Below are 21,892 nucleotides of genomic sequence, written 5' to 3'. Positions count from 1 at the left end.
TTTTAAATTTATTCATTATTATCAATAGTTATCAATGTATTATTAATTCTAAATTTAAATATAATTCTAAGTATATATATACAAATTCTAAGTATATAAAATACACATTATTTTTATTTATAATGATTAATATAATTTACTCTATGGTACTGTCTACAAATAAAAATTAAAAAATCTATTACAACTGAAACTTAAACTGATCTTTACAGCTAAGTCAAGTGTTGTCAGGATTCGGCAATATATGTATTTAAATAAAATTCTTACAATGGTGATTGTTAGAAATATAAGTTGACTGTTAGGTAGATTTAATGTATAAATATTTACGTTTTAGCAAAGCTCGACCTTTACCGAGTTTCTTTATATGGCACAGGTATATGGATTGTTAGTATGACACGTTAGTAGCACACATTCTATGATACGGAATACGAAAGTATCGCAACATAACTGTAATTGATAAGTGATATTGTGGTGCGTTAAGAAAGTCTAAAGAGTGCAATTGTAATAAAATTTATTGTGATTAGCAATCAACAAGGATAAAAAAGCATATTTTTTCAGGGTTCATAAAATAATTAACAATATAGAATGGCAGAAAACATACTGTATGATGAGTCAATATGGCGATACTTTACAAAGAAAACATGGTCTTTTGCAATATGTAATATTTGTTATGGTTCCTGCATCAGACAGTACATATCACGTTTAGAGCGCCATTTGTTATTCTATCATCAACGTGCAATATTAGAAACGAGAGAAGAAATTAAACATAGCGAATTGTCGAAATATTTCACATTCAACGTACAATGTGATACTAAGACAACATGCGTTATTTGCGATGTCGAAAGGAAAATATCTTGCGGAATACGTCACTTAAGACATTATCTGTCCACGTGTTATATGAGTATATAAATATATATTTAACGACTTGAAAAATTAATAATAATGGATGTGATGTTATAACAATAATTTTATAGATCTAGAAGGCAACGCAAGAGAACAATACACTGATACTGGTGGCCAATATGTTGTACAGGACTCATTACTGTGGCGATATTTTACACAAGAAATAAAATGTAGTATTTGTGGTGAACGCTACAATGTTCAAAGAATGTCAAATTTAAAGAATCATATCATTAGAATGCCACAAATAATAGAAGACATACGAAAGGAAATTATACATAGCGAAATGACACAATCCTTGACATTCAACGTAGATGATATATGGACAAGTTGTATTATTTGCAATAAAAAATTTAATATATTTAACGAAATGCTTAACAGAAAATATCACGTGCTTACTTGCCATCCTACGTACGTATATTATTAATATAAATTTAAGAATTTATACACATACATAAAGAATTAACATGGATAAATGATCTAAGATAGATTTATTAAGACATAATATTTCATCTTCCTTGAGTTATTTATGTTATATATATATATTATATATGTATTTTTTACTCTAAAAATTAGAATATATATTTAGTAATTACTTGTTTATTAGATAGATTTAAAAAATTTATTAAATATTGTGACATGTTACATATTTAACAAATGTGGTTCATAAATGTATGAATAATTGAGTTAAGTAACATTATTTAGTCACGAAAGACAATGCTTGCTTCTCAATTGATTATCTTTTTTGTTACAAACATTTTTAAGTTCAAACAGTATTTGCTCTGGGCATTTAATTTTTTAAATACTTGAACATTAAGATTTCAGGTTTCTTTCCAATAGTCGAAACAATGAAGCTGATTAAAATATAATTTTATGATACCGTGCTATATATTACTTTTTTAATTATTTTATACCAAATATAAATTTAATTGTAATAATAGATACATATCCTGTTACAGATTTTGAAAGCATCAAACACTAATAGTAGAAGCAATCATGACCCTATACTCTTGTAAGCTAGAGTATGTAACGAAATAAGCTTTCTGGACGAGTAATAACTCTTTTTGAATTATTATGTAATTACGTAAAGATCTTACGAATTAAACAAGATTTTTATACAAGCGTTTTTGATGAAAATTTTTCTTATAATTCTTCATATAATTTTTATAAAGAATTTAAGAATTTTTTAGAAATTTTTAATAAATTTATAGCTTTTGAAAAATTTCTTAGATCTTTCTATACGAATCTTTCAGAAATAGTGAAAAAATTATATCTTTTTTAGAGTAATTTTCTTCATATGTGTACATTCTTCAATATTCTGAGATTTTTTTACACACATATTATATATCGTAATTTCTGAAAATATTCTGATGTTTAAAATGTTTTTTTTTTCACATATTTTCATAAATTTAAAATGTGATTTTTTAAAATATTATAAGATATTATTAAAAAATTGTTTACCAAAGATACGATATATAACGCAACTGTTTTATTAATTATTTATTAATTATCTTAAAATAAATTATTTTGATTTTTTATATTGATGTATTTATTAATTTATATATCTTATATAATGTCTGTATTACAGTCGTAAATATCTACACAATATAAAAAGTCTTTAAATTAATTATAATAATTAATAAAATTGGAATATTTTGTAAAACGGAATGTCTCAGAAGAGTCAGTGAATTTATGTACAATGTCGAATTTCGGTCATCATAGTAAAACCAATTGTTATTATTATTATAACCTATGTACATATATTTAATTATTATAATATTATATTTATTTAATTATAATAATTCTAATTATATGTACAATATTATATTCAAATATTACACAAAGAATTTTATTTTTAATTTCCAAGATTTTTCGAAGTAATTATATACGAGTATAATATTTTCCACAAACAATCTTTGATTTTTATATGTATTGTATACGTATTTTTATTTTACTCAAAAATCTTTATATATAATGTAATTACGAGAGAGAGAAAGAGAGAGAGAGAGAGAGAGAGAGAGAGAGAGAGAGAGAGAGAGAGAGAGAGAGAGTGGGAGGGGAGAGGAGAATCGAAGACAGTTACAATTAACAATGTAATGAGACGGACGTAGCAGTCGTCATCAGCGAGAGAAGTTTGTCGGTAACACAATGCAGCGACAACGTCTGATTCAGGCGATGTTATGAAATCAGTAAACAGCGTCTTATGTGCACTTACGTCGAAATTCGTCAGTCACACGAGCATAGATGCGTGTGTATCGGTAGGTGCGTTAGATGTAGATTTCGTAGCCATAGGCGGGGTGGTAAGACACGTTTCTCCACGCGATGGCATCGCAGAAGGAGGATCGCTCATTCAATACGGGCGTATTGTTCGGGTCTTATCGTAATATCTCATAATTAATATCTCCGCATTGTGGTATGGATGGATAGGCAGGATTCGCTGCCAGACCCAACTGATAGCGAAAGCATTTGTACCCGGCAGCTCTTCATCTCTCGATCTCTCTCTTCCTCAACTACCCTTACGCATTCATCTACCTTCTGTCCTCGTCTTTGACGCGACGACCAAAGCTCGGTGTTCGCTTCCACCGCGTCCCATGAAAATCTTGTTCTTAGACCGCCAGACGATCCCGAATATCGATAAGCTGTGGATCTTGGGTAGGATAACGGTGGAAGTCTTATAACGAGTCAACGAGCGGGTCGTGCCATGGACGATTGTAATGGCTGCTTTGATGTATCGTCAGAATAAATTAACGTGTGCTAATCGTAATGATGTCCTATTGGAAGCGCTTAATTTCTCGATGCTTAGAATACATAGAAACGAAGCCTGTTATATTTAAGAAGAATACGGAGAATGTGTGTGCAATATTCTAAAAGGGAACCGTCTAATAATAATTTGAGTTAGGGTAAAGCATTTCGAGATATTGAGCTAATCATTTAGTACATGTTATACAAGAACGCGTCAAAGCCGTTTGCCACTGAACTAATCAAAATACGTATACGATGGATAGATGTTGTGCGATTTATCTGGTTCATTGAGACGCTGACCTTCCTTCCCTTGATCCTCAAGGAATATTTCGCCGGATATAGGAGGACACTGGCCGAGAAACGGTACTAAGGGGCTTTTGAGATCGCTGAACGACGACTCCTACTGCTCGCGGTCGAAAGGAGAGGCTCGCTTGTTCAGATGTCGGAATAGACGATAAACAGACGAATAGAAGACCGTCACAGACGACTGTATCCGCCTGTAAGCTCAATGCTTGGCAGAATTCCTAAGACGCTGCGAGTCCTTCGGCGGATATATCCGTATGTGCTCGGTGTAATTGAATGTATACACATTGGCCGGCATGTATTTACAGGTTAACGCTCGTTGCTACAATAGGAGGGTTCGCGACCTTTCTGTTTGAAATTCAACTTTGTCGTCATATAGAATTAGTCGCGATAAATACGATAGATCAGTTGAAACCAATAGATATGTTAGATAAAAATTATTAGAACCGACAAGTTCAACTTTTGGCACGCTATAAAAAGATTATATTTGTCTTTTATCATCTTAATGTATATACTTAATGTAATTATGAATTATATATTAATCAGAATATGTATAAGTCAATTTTAATACGATCGTTAATACGAGCAAAGATTTAGCGTTAAAAAAAATTGAATATATTGCGCAAGATACAAATAGGTTAATGTGAAACACTGCATTTAATAAATTAAAATTGGAAGCTGCAATTCAACCGAAACGTTACTTAAAAAGTTGTTTAATTTCGATGCACATCTTGCTGCGTCACACCTTGCCTCTGACTTAAATATTTAATTTCTTGCTGAAGAATTAATGCGATGAGAAGTTGAGTAACTCTCGATATTCCCATTTCCTCGGTAGCCACGAGGAGAATAATGCAGGACGGATAAGTCGAAGGACCAAACCAAAACAAGCTGTGCAACAGTTAAGGCAGATCCTGTTTGAATATTGTTACCTTAACGAGGCGCAAGTATTTGCTTTGGAGATGTAATCCAGTGTACGGCTCGGAATATGAACGGCTTGGCGAATTACAGCGGTGTTTCGATTCTAAATCGACGAAAAGCCTTCGTTAATTGGCTTGAAATTTGCATTCGTTGTTTGAACGTCAACGAGCTGTAAAATTGTACGTTAAAGTTACAAATGGTTACTTCCGAGGCGATTTTCTCGTATTTTTTATACTTAATAATTTATAACATTAATTTTATCTTCAATGAATCTCGATGATAATAATAATGTTTCTTTTAATTTTATCAAAAGCAATTAAGGTTGATTAAATAATTGTTACAAGATTGGAAAAATAATGTAAAGCTTAAAAATTTATTAAAAAATAGCGAGGAACAGGCTAATGAGAGTGAAGCTGTAAATGTTGCGCAAATTTTATATGTGTCTTCTATTTATTTCGACTCACGTTCAAGACATCTTCAGCAAAAATCCATGAAAATTAAAAAATTGCGTTGAATCCTTAGCGAAAGAACCCTACCAGTCAACACATAAGTTGTCGTTGTACATGGTTGATTAATTGTGCCTTCCACTGGAATAATTATGTGATGACTAGTAGGGTCCTCTCGCTAAGGATTCAACGCAAATTTGTAATTTTCATGGATTGTTGCTAAAAATGACTCGAACATCTAAACGTCCAAATAAATTGAAGACATACACATAAAATTTGCGCAACGTTTACAGCGTTTTACTCTCATTAGCCCGTTCCTCACTATTTTTTAATTTTTAATATTTTCGAGAGTGCGTACAATTTTAATTTGTTATTTAAAGTTATCTTTTTATGAATTGTTTTAAAATCTATATAATAAATATATACTTGAACTTAAATTGTCCATAAATTTCATCTTTCACAATGAAAGGAAAGAAAGATTCTTCGTGTTTCGCGAGTTGGATTGGTAAAATATCGAGGCTATACCGGAAATGGCCACCGCTAACAACAAGCACGATGCGGGAGTCCGTGGCCGCGCGATTCGACTATCTTTTACGGGACGAAAGGGGTGGAAAGGAGAGGTAGTTTTCGGGGCCGAGGCGAGGAATACGAGAGAAAGGACGACGGAGTTGGGGGTGGCTGGGAAGATAAGGCGAATCAAACCGTAAATAACCGCGGAACGGCGGAAAGGAAAGGGAGCGAGAGGCGCGGGGTGGCGTCGGGGGTGGGGGGAGGGGGGGGAGTAGCGAAGGAAGGGGCGAGAGTGAGGGGTACGACGCCTCGCCAGCTGCAAAACTCGCCGAGTTTTATAGTTGAATCGCATGACTCCGAATCTCCATACATTCCGCGCCTTCTCCCTTTTGCCGCTCACCCCCTTCTCACCGCCATCCTTTTGTCTTTCTGTCTTTCTCTATCCTCCGTCCCTGTACTTTCCGCCTTTTTACTCGAACCACCCTTACTCCCCCTTTTTTCGCTTCCCCTCTCCCGGTCATATCTATTTTTATATCGCCATTCCTTTCTCCAAGCCGGCGGCTACCACTCCACCTGCGGATATCTCCACATTGGTAACACCGTGTGCGTATTATGCACATAGGTATACGAGCGCAATGGATGGAGAAAGGGGCGATTAATTCCGTATTCCTAGATACTTTCTAACGTCCGCACGCCAGCCTCATACCTCATGCCACCGTCGCAGCCTTCATGGTGTTTACGAGCACCGTTTTTCGAGAGGAAGTGAAAAAGAATTGGACGTACGTCCAATATATCTGTGCCGCAGCCTGGAATTATAGTGGCGCTGAATCCAGGTGGAATTTCCGAGAAAAACGCGATGGTTATGCGCCAATCGAACGATGCAAATAATAAAGCGAACTCGCTACCGATAAAAATAATCGAGCAAAAATTTATTAATTTAATTTGGTCCGGAAGAGAAAGTTCAGAACTAATTTTAAATGACTTACAATTTTTCTGAAATGTTTTTTTAAAAAAGATATTTTTTTATTATATACTTTATTATTGGAATTTTTCACGACGGCTTTCGTTATCTTCTTAAGTTATTTCCAGTTGCAAAATGATTAGTATTAATTATTATAATATACGTATAACGATGATCTTTCATGGCGAAGCGCTATATTTTTTACGTGCAAAACTATTCGACGATTCAGTCGTACTCTGAATTTCACGGAGCGCGGAATCGCGAAAGAAGTTCTCGCCACAAGTAACTGTGCGTGTGTTATCACACCCGTACATACACGTGTGTGTGTACGTATTATGCGACGAGGGTGCAGCCCAGGGTGGAAAGGTGGGCGAAAAGTGCACGAAGGAGGGTGGAATGCGGGCCGAAGTAGGTACTAATGCTAAAAGTTTTAACGAGTTTGAGTGATCGCGGTCGATGTAACCGCAACAATAATAGCAATAGTAATAATCATGCCACTGCCTACCGAGGCGGTACCAACTTATCACGTAGTTCGGTATAAAAGCCTTGCTTGTGTGCGCTTTTGTGTATCTCTCCGACATTCAGGTAGGAATGAAAGGAACAGGGACCGCTTATCAAATTCGTACTTCGCCGTCGATAATAGATATGATAATAGAGAGAGAAATTAATATTCCACACACAGGATTAGTCTGATTTTTATTATCATCATCATATTTTTAATATAATAATAATAATATCTGAGACGATAAATGACTCGATGATGATGGGAATTGTATGTTTTTTTATTTCATATATTTTTAAATTAAAGTTCGTTTAATTATTAATTTATGTGTCACAGTGATTGAATAAAAATATTAGATTAATAACTAATAAAAAATATGGAGAACTAGATAAGTACGCGTCGAGCAATTAATCTCACTGGTGCGACAGTGCGTCGCTCAGCTTTGTCCGCAACCTCCATCTTCGACGAAGGATTCAAGGGACGACTTTTCTTCGCGTCAGCCAATGACCGATCGCGCAAGTCGCGCCAAATGGAATCCTCTTCGTCTTCGTCGGCACTTTCTTCGGGCACAGGCAGCGGGATCTGTAATACACGTACGCACCACATACACAGGTATAGACAGGTATCCTGAAAGAACGACCGACCGGCGGGCGGTGGCGGAGGACGTAGGACGGAGGTAGAAGGTGCCCGCCTCGGCGAGGGCCGACTAAAGGGTGTATGATTGATCGCGCCATGGCATGCCAGATAATGCAATTTTATTTCATTTGATTCCGCGGGGGTAATTGCTATTTTGGCGGGTCTGCCGCGCCGAACGGCCGACGGAGTGATGTATTGGCGTGGCTCTTTCTTCCTCTGCCTACCCCCCCCCCCTTCCCACCCCTTTCTCTACCCTCCCCCGATCACCATTCTGACTTGCCCCCTTCTCCCTCCGTCTCTCGCGATATATATTAACTCCAGTCAGGATTATTGCTTCGAGGGTGGAAAAGAGCGGATCGATCACGTGCGAAGGAAGGTAGAGAATCGTCGGCTCGTCGCTTCCGCCGTCAAAGACCGCGCGGGGCGATAAATCTCGCGTCTTCCTGCCATCTTGTTTTGGAAAGGAGCCTAATCGGCCGTACGATTGATTTAGATCGCCCGATTTACCTCGCTTCGCATCGTCGTAATGCCGTATGCGAAATTGGAGAATCGCGATGATTGCGTTATGGCGAACCACGTGCGAATCCTTATCTGAATAGAACTTGTCCCGTATATACATTTCTTCGCCTTAATAATAGATTTTACTGAGAATATATTATGATATTTGAAATTAATTCCTGCATCAACAAATGCTGTAAAAATTTTTATCAAAACTCATAATTTATATACATGCCTTAATTCAAGATAAAAAAAGTCAAAAATATTAATTAATTTATTAATTGAAATTTATTAAGTTTAGCACAAAGGAGTTATAATTGAATAAAGGAGCGTTAAATACACGCATTTGCAGAAGTTTGTTGCTAATCGCATGAACAAAGCGTCATCTTCAAAATCCTGAGCGCTCTACGCGACGATGTAACCGAAGCTTTCGTCGCAATAAATTCAAAATAATATCCAAAGGCAACGCGACGCGCAGCAGTACCGTGGCGTGTTTCTATTTGACGTCGCGGTGCCGCGGGTGCATGGCGTCGCCGCGTAGTTGGTTAGCGTTAATTGTAATGCTTTTTGGTCCATACGCGATTACACGATGAAATAATCCCTCATTTATGAGTTAAGTGGTCTGTGGAACTCAACGGCGCTTCTGATGAAATGCTCACGGCGAGTGCACCGCCGCGCTGATTCTGAGGAGAGTCGTTGAGGAACGGGAGGAGAGAGAGAATGAGAGAGAGAATAAGGGAGTGATAGAGTGAGTGAGTGAGTGAGTGACTGAGTGAGTGAGTGAGTGAGAGAGAGGAGGGAGGGGAATACGGGAAGTAAGAGAGAAGGGTGAAAACGCACGCCAGAGAGAGAGAGAGAGAGAGAGAGAGAGAGAGAGAGAGAGAGGCGGGGGGAGAGAGAGAGAGAGAGAGAGAGGAGAAAAGGGCGGCCGGCGGGCGGATGGAGGTCAGGGGGTAGGTAACTGCGCCACCAACCACGCGACCCTACGGCGATATGGTCCTTTGCTCGTATTATAATTACGTTCTGCCGTCCGTAAAATTGCAAATAATTAAGATTTGGTCGATGCGAGAGCGCGAAACGTAATAATGTCGTGCGGGTTGTTTCGCTGCACTTCGTGGCTGCGGAGGGAGTACGATTGCGAGTTGTCGAGATCTTTCTTACTCATTCAAACGTAATAAACGACATTTGCCTTTCATAGTATATTGTATATTGTATACATACAGTATATCGTATTTGTTTATCGGGAAACAATAAATATGTGCTAACTTTTTATCAAAGCAGTTTTTTTACTAAGCTAGCGAGATTCGTTTTTTTTCTCTCATAATTCTATAAAGTCACGTTAGTTGAATCGGGCACGTAAGTTTCGCTGATGACTTGAAACTATCTCTCGACAGCACTCGCAATACAATGATATATTGGTAATTAGGACGTTAATAGGCAAAATTACTCGTTTGAGTCAAAGCCAGCGGTGATCTCGCGTCACCGAACAGAAATTACAAACTCTCGCTGTTTGGCGTTGTCGGTTTGTTTCTTAGTTGTTCTGTTCCGATCCCGGTAATCACTCTGATGAATGTCGAGACCGCCATTACCGAGCAATTTGAGAGATCATCCGCGATAGACGTCAGAAGAACCAAAAATTTACTTAGCCATCGTATATGAATAAATACGAGTATATAATCAGCCTCGAGGCCATTTCAGGGGAAGCACATACAAATCCATGCATTGTTGCGCGAAAAAGGGGTGAACCGAGAAAAAAGCCTGGTGCATCGTGAAAGGAAAGATGTATTTTGAATTTACATTTGGCAAAGCATACTTGTACTTGTTCGACTTTAAACAAGGAGTACTTGTAATTGTTAAATGGCGGATATAATTCTTAGATCATGCAAAAGGTGTATACGTATGCGTGCGATGTCATGTACTCACGTGATGACAATTTGATCGATCGTTGGCAGAATTACATTCTTTTTATGCTAGAAAGTATTTAATTATGTGTTATACTCATTATATTATTATATCATTATATATGCAGCAACATTACCGCACGAAAAAATCTGAATACTTTGTGCCGACAAATAATTATTTCGTGAACGCAAAGGCTACTGTGCAAGCTTGCTTCAAAGTGATAAGAACCGAATTAAAGTTACATACAAATTAACCCGATAATGCACACGTGAAGCAACGCGTTCTCGCAACATTCGCCGATGCCGAAGCGCAAGGTGGAAGCCTCCCCTTACAACTCTGCTATGGCAACTTTCTTTCCAACCTTTTTCCTTCCCTTTGACTTTCCCCGCTGTGCTTTTCTTCTCTCTTTCTTCTCGAAGCGTGAGATCGTCCTGCGCAAATTGGCCGTGGCTTTTTTAATTTACACTCGTTCTGCGCTGCAATCGCCTTTGTCGTTCCTCTGTGCTGCGACAAGTCGATGGGTGGCGGGTTAACCCATTGTCGGCCATCTTGCATATATATATATATATATGTATATATATATATATATATATGCACGCCGAGTTTTGTGATATTTCTTAATTAAATATAGCCTCAAGTTAAAAATGAAATTAAACAGAAGGCAGTGTTTTTTTGCCGGCTCGGCCAGCCCCGTATCTCGCTTCCACCCCCGACGAGTAAAACCCTTCCTACCCTGTTCCTCGGCTCGACAATGGCGAATAAGGTTACCCAGTCGCTTCGCAGCTTCGACCAACTCTCTCCCTCTCTCTCCCTCTTTCTGCGGACCACCCGCTATACATATTTCACGTCGAAATAATTAAACGCCGCTGGACCGCGAGTCGACTCGCCCTAAGGTCGAGTGGAGCCGAGTCGCGATTATTAATTAGGTCGTAGCTGCCTCGCCAACCTCGACTCTCGATTTTCTGATAAGGTCGACTGACCATTGGTTTCGGATGAATAATACGTTAAGCTCTCTGTAAAGTTACAAATTATGCATACGCGCGCATATTTATCAAAATTTATACGTAATTATTATTCTATTTTCCTCTTCCAATATGTATCATTTATATAAATCTCATTTATAAAAATCTATCTATTTTATTTATATAAACCTTATTTATAAAAATCTATCATTTACGATTAACAAGTTTTTATTTGTTATAATTAATTACCTTGTTTGAAAATGATCAAACATATGTATTAAATGATTGTTTTTTTCTATATAATTAGTTGGCAACTATTTTTCGAATTATCGAGATCACTTAAAACATTGCGTGATGCAGATCTATCGGTATAGCAAAATTTATCTTACAATAAAACGGTTCCAACAACCCATATGCGATCGCCAGCGAAGTCCTGCATTGTCGACCGTCTTGGTAATTTGTGCGCCAATTTGGGGGGGGAGCCCTGACGCTCGCGTAACGCTAATTCTCGGAGATACTGTCAACCCGACGGCGATTATCAATTGCCTTGTCAATTACATCCCGTCCAGGGGACGGCGCGCATATGCTGGTAGACCGTGCTGCCGCCGATCCTCCACCCTCTTCTTCCTCCATCGACTCTCGACCGAATCTCGAGCCCGGCCTGATCGCAACGAGTTATTTAATTACCACGATCTATCACCAGGTGTCAGCTTCCAGTCTATAATGCATGATCGATCGTAGCTCGAGCCCTCCTCCTTCAACCCTTTGCTTCCGCGCTTCGGAAAATGCTCGTACGTGTGCGAGGGTTCGTGCGCGCGAGTATAATAGATGCTGTACACGAGATTCGTGAGACAGTTATTTTTGCTCTTATATTTTCACCTGCAATATCGTGATTTAAATGATGTACAAATATAAAAAAAAAAAAAAAAAAAAAAAAAAAAAAAAAAATCATTGATAATCCAAGCGAGATCTGTGTGATGAGAATTTTTCTAAGCTAACGTATTTCCATAGCGAAATATTCAGACGATTTCGACGATGGAGAGAAGAACTAAAAGAGAGAAAATCCATATAATCCGTAAAAGTTGTAAAAATATTTTTCAAAAGAAACTTGCGCCCCTATATACGTCGCATTCGTCTACAGACCGTGTCTCACCTATTTATCAAACCAACAGTGCGACTTATTCCACGCACGTATTACCCAGCGTACCCTACGAAAATGCGTCGAACGCGCGCGACGGGGTTCTACTTAATCCTTAATTATCCCGTGTAAATCTTAATTCCTTCGTCCCGGCAAGTCGTTACTTGTGCAAGCGTCGTTAACTACGCCCACCGTAAACACCGCGCGCCCGGTATTTCGGACGTGAAACTTTTAAACGACGAAAGGATCGATTAAGGTATAACTTCCATTAAGGTAGCTCTCGATTGGTAAGACGGGGAAAGGGCGGCGAGGATCGGCGAGACCGAAGTACGACAGAGCTAACCGTGCCCGTCTTTTTCATCGTCATTTTTATCGGCGCAGATAAGACGGCCGGGGCTAATTCGCATTCCCCTTGATGTCTGGCGGAGTTAACGGTTTTAAGGGATGAAACGCGTATAGATTGGAGGTTGGTGGCTGTGAACGTAGGGACGTCGACGAGGAGAACGAGGAGAGACGGCCGAGGCGAGGAGGCGAAGCAAGAAATTGATATAGCATACGAAAATGAATTGCCCCTTTGCCGAAGAATGTTCCACGGCAATCTGCCCTGCGCCTCGCTTTTTATGCTTTTTATGCTCATTTTCAATTTTACTCCCCGCCCGCGTCTTCCATCCCTCGCTGGGCTTGACGACGCCCCCAGGTTTTCCCATAAAACCTTGCGGTATTACAATACCTTGTCGAGCCTCTGCCGCCGGCAGACCCTTCGCGTCGATAACTGGATGAATACAAACGGACGTATTATCGGTGTCAAGGCTTGCGTCTCTTCTTCGTGAAGAAGACGTTTCACGTATAAATAGACAATATCACGTTTCCCAGCTTTTTAACGAGATATTGATATTTATTGGTGTGGAAATTTCTTCGATACTTATCGCTATTTTAGAAATTTAAACAGCCAACGTCCTTCCTGAAATTTTTATCGAGAATTCTCGCTTTTTAATTTAACAATGAATTATATTTAACAACATTTTACCCTTACAACGAATGAAAAGAATAAAATTATTTTTTTATATTTCCAAAAATATAAAATACCTTGTAGATTATTACATTAATAATCAGCAATAGGCTATTAATTTTTATTGATACTTATACCTTTATAACCTGGTAAAAATAGAATTTGGTCTTGTCAAGAAGTTATTAATATGTTTAGTATTCAAATGTGGATGTCGCGCAAGGATGTCCCTACAATTCCGATTAAAATGTATCCGACGGGCGGAGATAAGGATCCGATCCGAATTTGAAGCGACATTCTAGTAGGGTGTCTGGCGCGAGGTAGGGGTCGAAGAAGATAAATTTCAGTCGAGAAGCAGCTCGGAATCAAGAATCTGGCGTGTTTCTCGAGCAATCGTTGCCGACGCGAGATAGGGCCGCGGTTCGTTCTGTTGCTTATTTGTCGCCGGAGAAACGAAACGAGCTGGGGAAATGGCGAGCTGGTTTAAGGGCGCGTAAGGAGTGTGGGAGGAATTTGTGCTCGAAACCGTGCAAATAACGGACGCCGAGCAGACGACGAGCTTCTCTCTGCATCCACTGCTCCGTGCGACCCTCGGATCCTTCGTTCGTATCGAACCTCAAACGGAAGATTCGATGCTCTCGTAGATGCTATCGACTCGCACAAATCAGACGAAGGGATTCGCGATACTTCCACGATAAGATCGAACAAACGTCAACGGTTGTGAGGGGAAAATTAAACGCGAGAGAAACCATTGCGCCGGAGAAACTGTGTGTAAGGTGAGCATGCTAAAGCTTAGAAACGTATCGCTTGAAAATAAATTCGGCGTGCTTTCTTTTTAGATGGTAATTCGATGATCGAACCGAACACCAACTATAATACACGATTCTCGTATTGCCTCGTTAACCCGGCAAGGCGTCACTTAGCGACGTACATGCGGCGGATTGGGGACGTTGAACGGAAAAAGAAAAAGAAAATGAGAGAAATTCGTATAAATCGTCCGTTGCCACACACCACACATGCGTGTATCTCTTACGTCTGGGGCGAACGGCGGAAGAACACAAAGCTAATGCAATTTTGCAATTATGCCGTACTCGCCCGTCCCTTCGCCACCCCGCCGCGCTGAGGGGTGCAGAGGAATGCCCGCGCGCGATACGCGTCGTCCTTTCCTACCCCTCGGTCTTCTCTTCGCGAACAACGCGAGAATATTTAAATTTCGTTTCGTTTCCGCATCGTTATTCTTTCATCCGTGCCGCCGCGGTGCTCCGCTGGTGATTAATTGGCAAATCCAATCGCCGAGCGCGGAATGTACAGCTTTCGCTTTGTCGGTATCTTGGCGGGGCGCAAGACGCGTTCTACTTATTTATCATTGAAATATGATTTCTTTTCTAATATTAGCGCAAACCCCCTCTTTTTCTTTGTCGCTTCGACCGTGCCCGTGGTCCGAATTTGCCATCATTAATTCAATCGTAGAAATTTATTATGGCGTTTCCCTATGCTGCGACTATCCCCTCTTTTTTGAGTGTCCTCCTTCTCGCTCTGTGATTTTTATTTGTTTCCTACGTTTCTCGTCACGTTCACCCTAGTGCGTTACCGCGATAATAAACCTCGGTAACGAGTAATAAATCCCACGATTATCATGATATACTGGACACGGCAGCGAGATACATCCAGTCCTTTCATCCCTCCCTTCAGTCCCGATATTCTCCGGTCCGGCGGAAACTTTTCGAAGGATACGTAATAATCCATTCCACACAATTCCACGTTACTCGCACTCCGAAAAGGCTCATCCAGCATGATGGAAAAAGCGACGGAGAGAGATGAGGGAGGAAGGAGCTTCTGGCGCACTCGCGCGCTGCTGTATTAGATTTGCTTTCTAGGACACTTTAATCAGAATGTACCTATGTAAATTTTTGAATACACATCCCTCGTCTCCCGCGATGTTTGTATAGGTCAGGCGAAGGTATTTTCCTGCCGCCGAGAGCGGAGGACCTACGTTGGCGACCGCCGTCGCTGCAGCCGCCGTCGTCGTCGCCATCGCCATCGCCATCGCGTCCCGTGAATTAAAGAATTTGCAATTCTGAATTTCAGGTGATCGCATACATACGCCGTCCGGCTTTATCCCACCGTCGACGACGACGACGACGACGACGACGACGACGACGACTACGACTCGCCTTCTGTCCACCGCGAGCATCGACCGCGGCCGCGATATATTCTTTTGAGACAACGCGTGGATATACGAGATGTTTATCTCATATCACGAGTTACATTTTGTATTACTTTCACAGAGTATTCAAAATTAATTACATCTTTGCTTTTACGTCTTTTTATGGATTTTTCCACTGAAATCTTTACCAGGAGGAATTAAATATGTAAATAAAATTAAATGAGGGATTTCTTTTGTGTCCATGTACATAATGATGCACGTACAGTAGTGCCGTAGCTTAGTGATCGCGAAGCTCCTAATTCGTTATTTTTTTGCTTTCTATGTGGATTTTACTGCTCGCAAATAAATTTGTAATAAAATCTTTGTAGTTATTATAATAATTACTAAATATAGAGTTTATGTCTTTTAAATTAATATATATAATGATAACGTATTGTTATTTTTGATGACATTGTCCTACATTGTATCACTATTTGAAAATATTGGATTTATTTAAAACAACTTTACATATTTATAGAACTGACAAGAGTTCGGTCGAAAATTTACATCACCATGTTTCATCTCAATGATAACTAATCGATCGGACATAATAAAGTTACTACGATGAGTTTCAGTATATTCTTTCCCTTTTCATCTTAATCCTTTTTTCTTCTCTTTTTTACTTAGTGAGATAACGGAGAAGAGAAGCATTTTACTCGTGTGTAAAAATTCAGACGGATCTGACTTACAGCATGAAACATTACCTTTACATTGAACGTGGCAAACATGGCTCTACAATGTTATTTCTCACATTTGCAAAATAATTACGCACAAACTTCCTTTGTTCCTGAATAAAATTCAGATAAATTCCTTCAAACCTGCGTAAGGAATTAACAAATTTTTTCCGCATTATAAATATTTAAAAGATTACCTTGAATTTCACCTATCTTGTGTATATTACTCGAGCACAATGTACGCGCTCGAGGAGAATGAATGTCAATGTGGTGTGCCGACTGGTTAGGCACGAATTTCAAGATGAATTCCGGCGGACAATTACGACATTTTAATTGCACAATACCCGGGCTACGAGAGGCGAGAGCGAAAAGAGAGCGCTCGCGAGAGGGTGGCGAGGTGGAGACGGCGAGAAAGAGGAGAAAGACGGACAGAGGATGCGCCGTGTGTGGAGCGATGGGGGTGGTCGGGGGATGGACGGGCACAAGAAATGACCGACCAAGCGCACACGCGTATAATTATAATAACATTACTTGACAGAGATGGCGGCGAGAGGCGAGCCCGGTCGGCCAGGCTCCGCCGAGCATTGAAATATTATACCTACCAAAGAGAAAATAATTAAAATTCAACCCTTGCGCTCGCTCGCATGCGAGTGCGCGTCCACATTCGTGTGAGTACCGGGGCACACATATACACACACGTACACACCATGTACACACATATACAATCTGTGCGCGCCTTCTACGTGGGGTAAACCGACTCCCTCTCTCCGACGCCGCTACCTCCCTCACTCGTTCTCTAAAGATGGGGTTTCCCATATTTTTTCCAGCGCCCTAGGTAACAGGTATTCCGGAAACGTTTGTTCGTTACGTACGTGCTTCTGAGCGCCGTTGTAGTAAGTAGAAAAAGCCCCCGACGTATACCTTTCAAGTTGGATTATCGAGCCGGATGAATGCGCGCATTCACGATCGCGCGGCTTGACTCTGACAGCATTATTGTTGCGAAACATATCCGGTGTCCGCGTGTCGATGCTCTTCTGCGGTAATTGCCCGCGTTATACGCCTCACCGGTTTCGGTAATTAAATTGGATTTAACACGAATTCGTGAAGAACCAATCAAGTCCAGATGAAAAGGTAATTATTTGATTTCCAAAAAATTACGGACTATTACGTATATTTATTACTTGAAAATGAAAATAAAATTTAAAACATATTTTTTTTTACCATCATCTGAATAAGATTTCTCTTTTGTGTCTCTCTCGAGACAATGGAACTGCTTGACTTAACAATGAGCTGAGTTTGATCGCGTATACGATTATACAGATCGATTCGATGTAACCGTCGGAAAATAAAGGCTCGGTCTTGCGAAAAGGCGAGATGGACACGGCCGTTTTAATTGATATTTTAATGGACTTTGCGGAAAAAGGTTCTTGAAAATCGGCCCCGGAGGCCGTGACAGGATTGCGAGACAAAGGAATTAATGGAAGCCGCAGAGATCCTTCTACTTTAGCACGTCCACAGCAGGAGGACTTCCCCCTTCCGTTTTCACGGCTATCAATAGCGTCGCCGAGAATTCGGGGCCCCGTCAAACGCCGTCGGTTATAATTTATTCAAATTAGTCCGGGGATTATTCATGAAAAAGTTACGACGCAGGGAGGCGACTCGACGTTCGAACGGCGGATTCGCTCGATAATATCGCTTTATCTTTTTCCTCTATGAGATTAATATAGGTTTATTATACGACGCAGTTTCCTTGTTTTGTGCCATCCCGCGTGATTACTCGTAGATCAACGTAAAGGTAAAAAGCTATCTACCTAGCCAAGTAATACTCAAGCATTCGTGTTATCTTCTCGATAACACAAATCGTTCGTTTACATATTATCAAAAAAAAAAAAATGTCAATTTTTATTAATTTAATTATCGTGTAATCACACAATTAATTACTTGTAAAAAGTTATATTTTGTAATGTAAACTTATTTTCTTTTAAAACGTTACTTTTACATCTCCATACGAACAGAATAAAAATGACGTGTGTTGCCAATCAACAATCTATTCAGCGAAAAATGATCGTCGATTTTTCACGCGTGCGTGAACACCAACGGGTATTTTACCTTCTCAGGGAATAATTATTTGCGCTCTTTAAAAGTGCAAAAACAAGAGGCACGCGAGCGCGAGCGAAGAGCACTCGTTGACACGAGGGCGTGCGCAAGGCCGAATCACAGCGGCTCGTAACGGGTCGTACATTATGATTTAATGCTAACACTGTGGTAATGTCGTCAGAGAGACTCCTGCGTATAAATAATTCGCGTGTCCGGACGCCCAACCCCGAGGACCACGAAGTCCGGGGTGGACGAGGGCGTAGAAAGAGCAAGCGGAGACGGAGGGAAGGAGCCGCGGGGGTTGGGGCGGGCGAACGCCGAGTTTTTAATGCGGCATCTCTAGGGGCGACGAGGATTACCAAGGTTAAAAAGGAAGTTTTTAATAATTTTTCATTTTCTCTATATTTATTATCGCACGTTTCCTAACCGGGGGTGGGAAATAGGGGAGGGTAGGGGAGTTTTGTTTTGTCGGAGACAATGGAGGGTCGGTAACGCCGGACCGTCTACTGTCGCGGGGGGGAGAGGGGGGGGGGGGTTGATAAGGGGTAGAGGTAAGGGATGGGATTTCACGATTGTCAGTTGTCGTTGTGAAATTTTAATTCGCCCTCTCCTGCTTTTTTTTTATAGCCACTTTCTCTCTCTCTCTCTCTCTCTCTCTCTCTCTGTCTCTCTTCCTCTTCCCCGCTGTTTTCTGATCTTAGCGCGTAAAAGCCATTGCGATCCCTCCATCCTAATCCACAACGCAAAGTCATTTTTACAACGGCATGCCGGATGCTCGCGGAGATGTAGTGCCTTTCACGCTCACCGCTTCTCGTTCATTTGCCCTGCGCGGTGTTATTCGAAGTTTTGCGTTGCGAAATCTCGCACATTCGTTTTTCCACCACTTCTGTTTACATCGTGTTCTTCCCTCCGTCACTTTTCCCTACATACGAAAAAGCCCTTTACGATTTGCGTATCGAAAAGAATGTTACACGAGAAATTAAGGATTAATTGGATTGTGATTTGAAATATTATTCACTAACAGTGTTAATCGATAAGAAAGTAACAATTAATTTTCGAGAGAAAAATTCGTGTGAGGAAATAATCGCGTTTGCCAATCAACTTGATCGAAGAGGACGGAAAAACGCTTGACACGAGAGAAATTCTGCGAGAAGACGCGGTGTAAGGGGACGCCGGAAATTCGTCTGTGCTAATTTGTCGCGAAGATCGTGGAATTGAAGCTGGCGCGAAGTCTCTTCTATTGGCTCGGAACATTCCGCTATGCGCCTTTCTCGCCCTCCTCTCCTCTTTCCGGCTGCCTTTTCTTTGGTTTCCCTTCGCGATACGAAGTATATCCTACCGCATTTTCTGCGAGCACTATTCCGAATTACAAATATCGGGACCTTAGTGATATAATAGAGAAAGAGAAGACAGATAAGTTGGACAATTATTGAAGGCCACGTAAAAAAAGATATTCTGTAAGTTAAATCAAATTGGCAACCGTGCAATTCTTTGATTTATTACTGTCTTCATTAATATTTCTCTTCAATAATTTTTTTCTAATATGTACTTGAAATTCAATAGAATTTCAAGACAGAAGGATAAGAAGAGTTCAACGTAGCATTACATGAAAAGCAACAAGAATCTGTTAAGCTTGAGAGGATCAATATAATTTTTTAACGTGAAGCTTCCAGTTATTTATTAATTGCATGTAAACCACGAATGAAATGTATAGCCATTCATTTTAGTCGCTTGTATTGAATGTAAATATAAAGAACAGAAAAATTATGTTCACACGGAAAATCCGCCACAGATCATTTTCTATCCACGAACGATCTATACTTGCTTCGTTTCGTTTTCGCTTCAGACCTTCCATCACTTTATCCTGAAATCCAGTGAGATATACTACCGGTGTATTAATCAGGAACGCACAGGGCAACCTGCTTTATGAGTCTTGAAGTATCGCGAGAAGTAGAGAGGGAGGAGGCGCAGGGCGAAGACATCAATGTCAATAATAATTCATTGATTACTTAATTCATAGTTGCCATGACGACCGTCTCTCGCTTTTCCCTCGCCTCCAAGCTACTCTGTTTTTCTCGCTTCGACGAAGGAGAGTACATACTCCTTAAACGCATCTCACACAGAATCGAACGTGCCGATTGTTTCCTTGAACGGTCCAAATATTTGATTAATTAAAACATACACTTCCTAATTTACGTCATCACGATTTTTATCCGCTTCGCGATTGACAAGGCGATCCTGATTACCAGAATTTAATTATTGTTCTCGGCATATTTTCAAGAGCATCACGGATTCCGTTGTGAGTGTCGCATTAGCCTTGCTTACGGGTTCGCAAGCAGGCAAGGAGAAACACGAAATGAATATTCAGAAGTTATTAGTCTGTAGTGAAATGTGACGGGGCTCACCCTTCTCGAAAACCACCCTGGCCTCCGCCACCGTCGCTCACTCCTCATCCTCTACCTCCTCGTTCCGCCCCTCAGACCGCTATAGATTTTGCGATACATCCTGCGGAAATACTCGCGAGCGAGCGAGCAAGACACCCCCGATCTGCTACTACCGGTCGAAGAAGGGGTTGAAGCCTCGATGAAACGCCGGGGATGAAATTGTGAAAGATGAGGAGGTTGCGGGAGGTGGATGCGAATAGACCGGGACCGGCGGGGCGTGAGGGTGATGGGCGAAAGGGGCTTTATGCATAAGCTAAGAAGCACCATTGACGGGCAGCAAGTACATGTCTGTGTGTATACTTCGACTGTAGCAACGCACCTGATAAACAAGACTTTGGTAACACCAACGTGACGTAACCCCGGCACGTATCTGGAAGTCACCAAATATAATCACAAGGATAAAAGTGTGCCCCGATTAAAGCTATCCGGAAGTATTTTGCCGAATAATTTAATGATGATCCGACGTTCGATGAGAGGTTATGAAATAATTTTATCATTCACGTGAAATTCATGAAAAAATTCGAACATTATTATTGACGTTTATTTCTAATATAAGTAGAATTATATCATGATCTAATATTTGCATTTATTACTTCTTACTCTTCACAACATTTTCTAACTATTATATATGTAATTTATGTGGCGAATATTTGTAATATTTTCTTACCGCTTGCATTAATGAGTTATTAATCACGTCATGTTAAATATAATACTAAGATTAAAAGTAAAATCAGTATTTAGCGGAAGTTTCATCTTCAGATTGCTTGGTCTGCAAAGAATTCTTGTATACTTATATTTACATATGAATTGTTCGATGTATCTCTTTAATGTTTACATTCAATAAAGTATTATTATTATATCATTTATAAATAACGCGTATAAAAATGGTTTTCTATAAATACAAGCTATTTAATTTTACGTATAACGTTTGAATAATGAAATAATTCATGAAATTGACAGAAATAATAGACATCGGAAGAACTTGCCCTATTTTAATCTTACCTCCCGGAGTTGTCTTATATGTACAATCGGCAAGAAAACAAATATCGA

The 21,892-nt window shown here is 40.0% G+C and overlaps 1 protein-coding gene across 1 annotated transcript in view; it reads left to right on the top strand.

Annotated features, from left to right (window-relative positions):
* Positions 1 to 15,643, top strand: part of LOC108745401 — a 66,430-nt gene extending 50,787 nt beyond the window's left edge. The window contains exons 2-3 of the mRNA XM_018481539.1: positions 7,673 to 7,891; positions 15,510 to 15,643. Coding sequence (XP_018337041.1) covers positions 7,673 to 7,891; positions 15,510 to 15,643 — 353 coding nt within the window. The remainder of the gene's footprint in view (positions 1 to 7,672; positions 7,892 to 15,509) is intronic.
* Positions 15,644 to 21,892: the final 6,249 nt, after the last annotated feature.

The sequence above is a fragment of the Trachymyrmex septentrionalis genome, unplaced genomic scaffold, assembly GCF_001594115.1.
Source record: "Trachymyrmex septentrionalis isolate Tsep2-gDNA-1 unplaced genomic scaffold, Tsep1.0 scaffold14, whole genome shotgun sequence".
Taxonomy (NCBI): domain Eukaryota; kingdom Metazoa; phylum Arthropoda; class Insecta; order Hymenoptera; family Formicidae; genus Trachymyrmex; species Trachymyrmex septentrionalis.
Note: the sequence above shows the minus strand (reverse complement) of the source record. Positions and strands in the feature narration are given on the sequence as shown.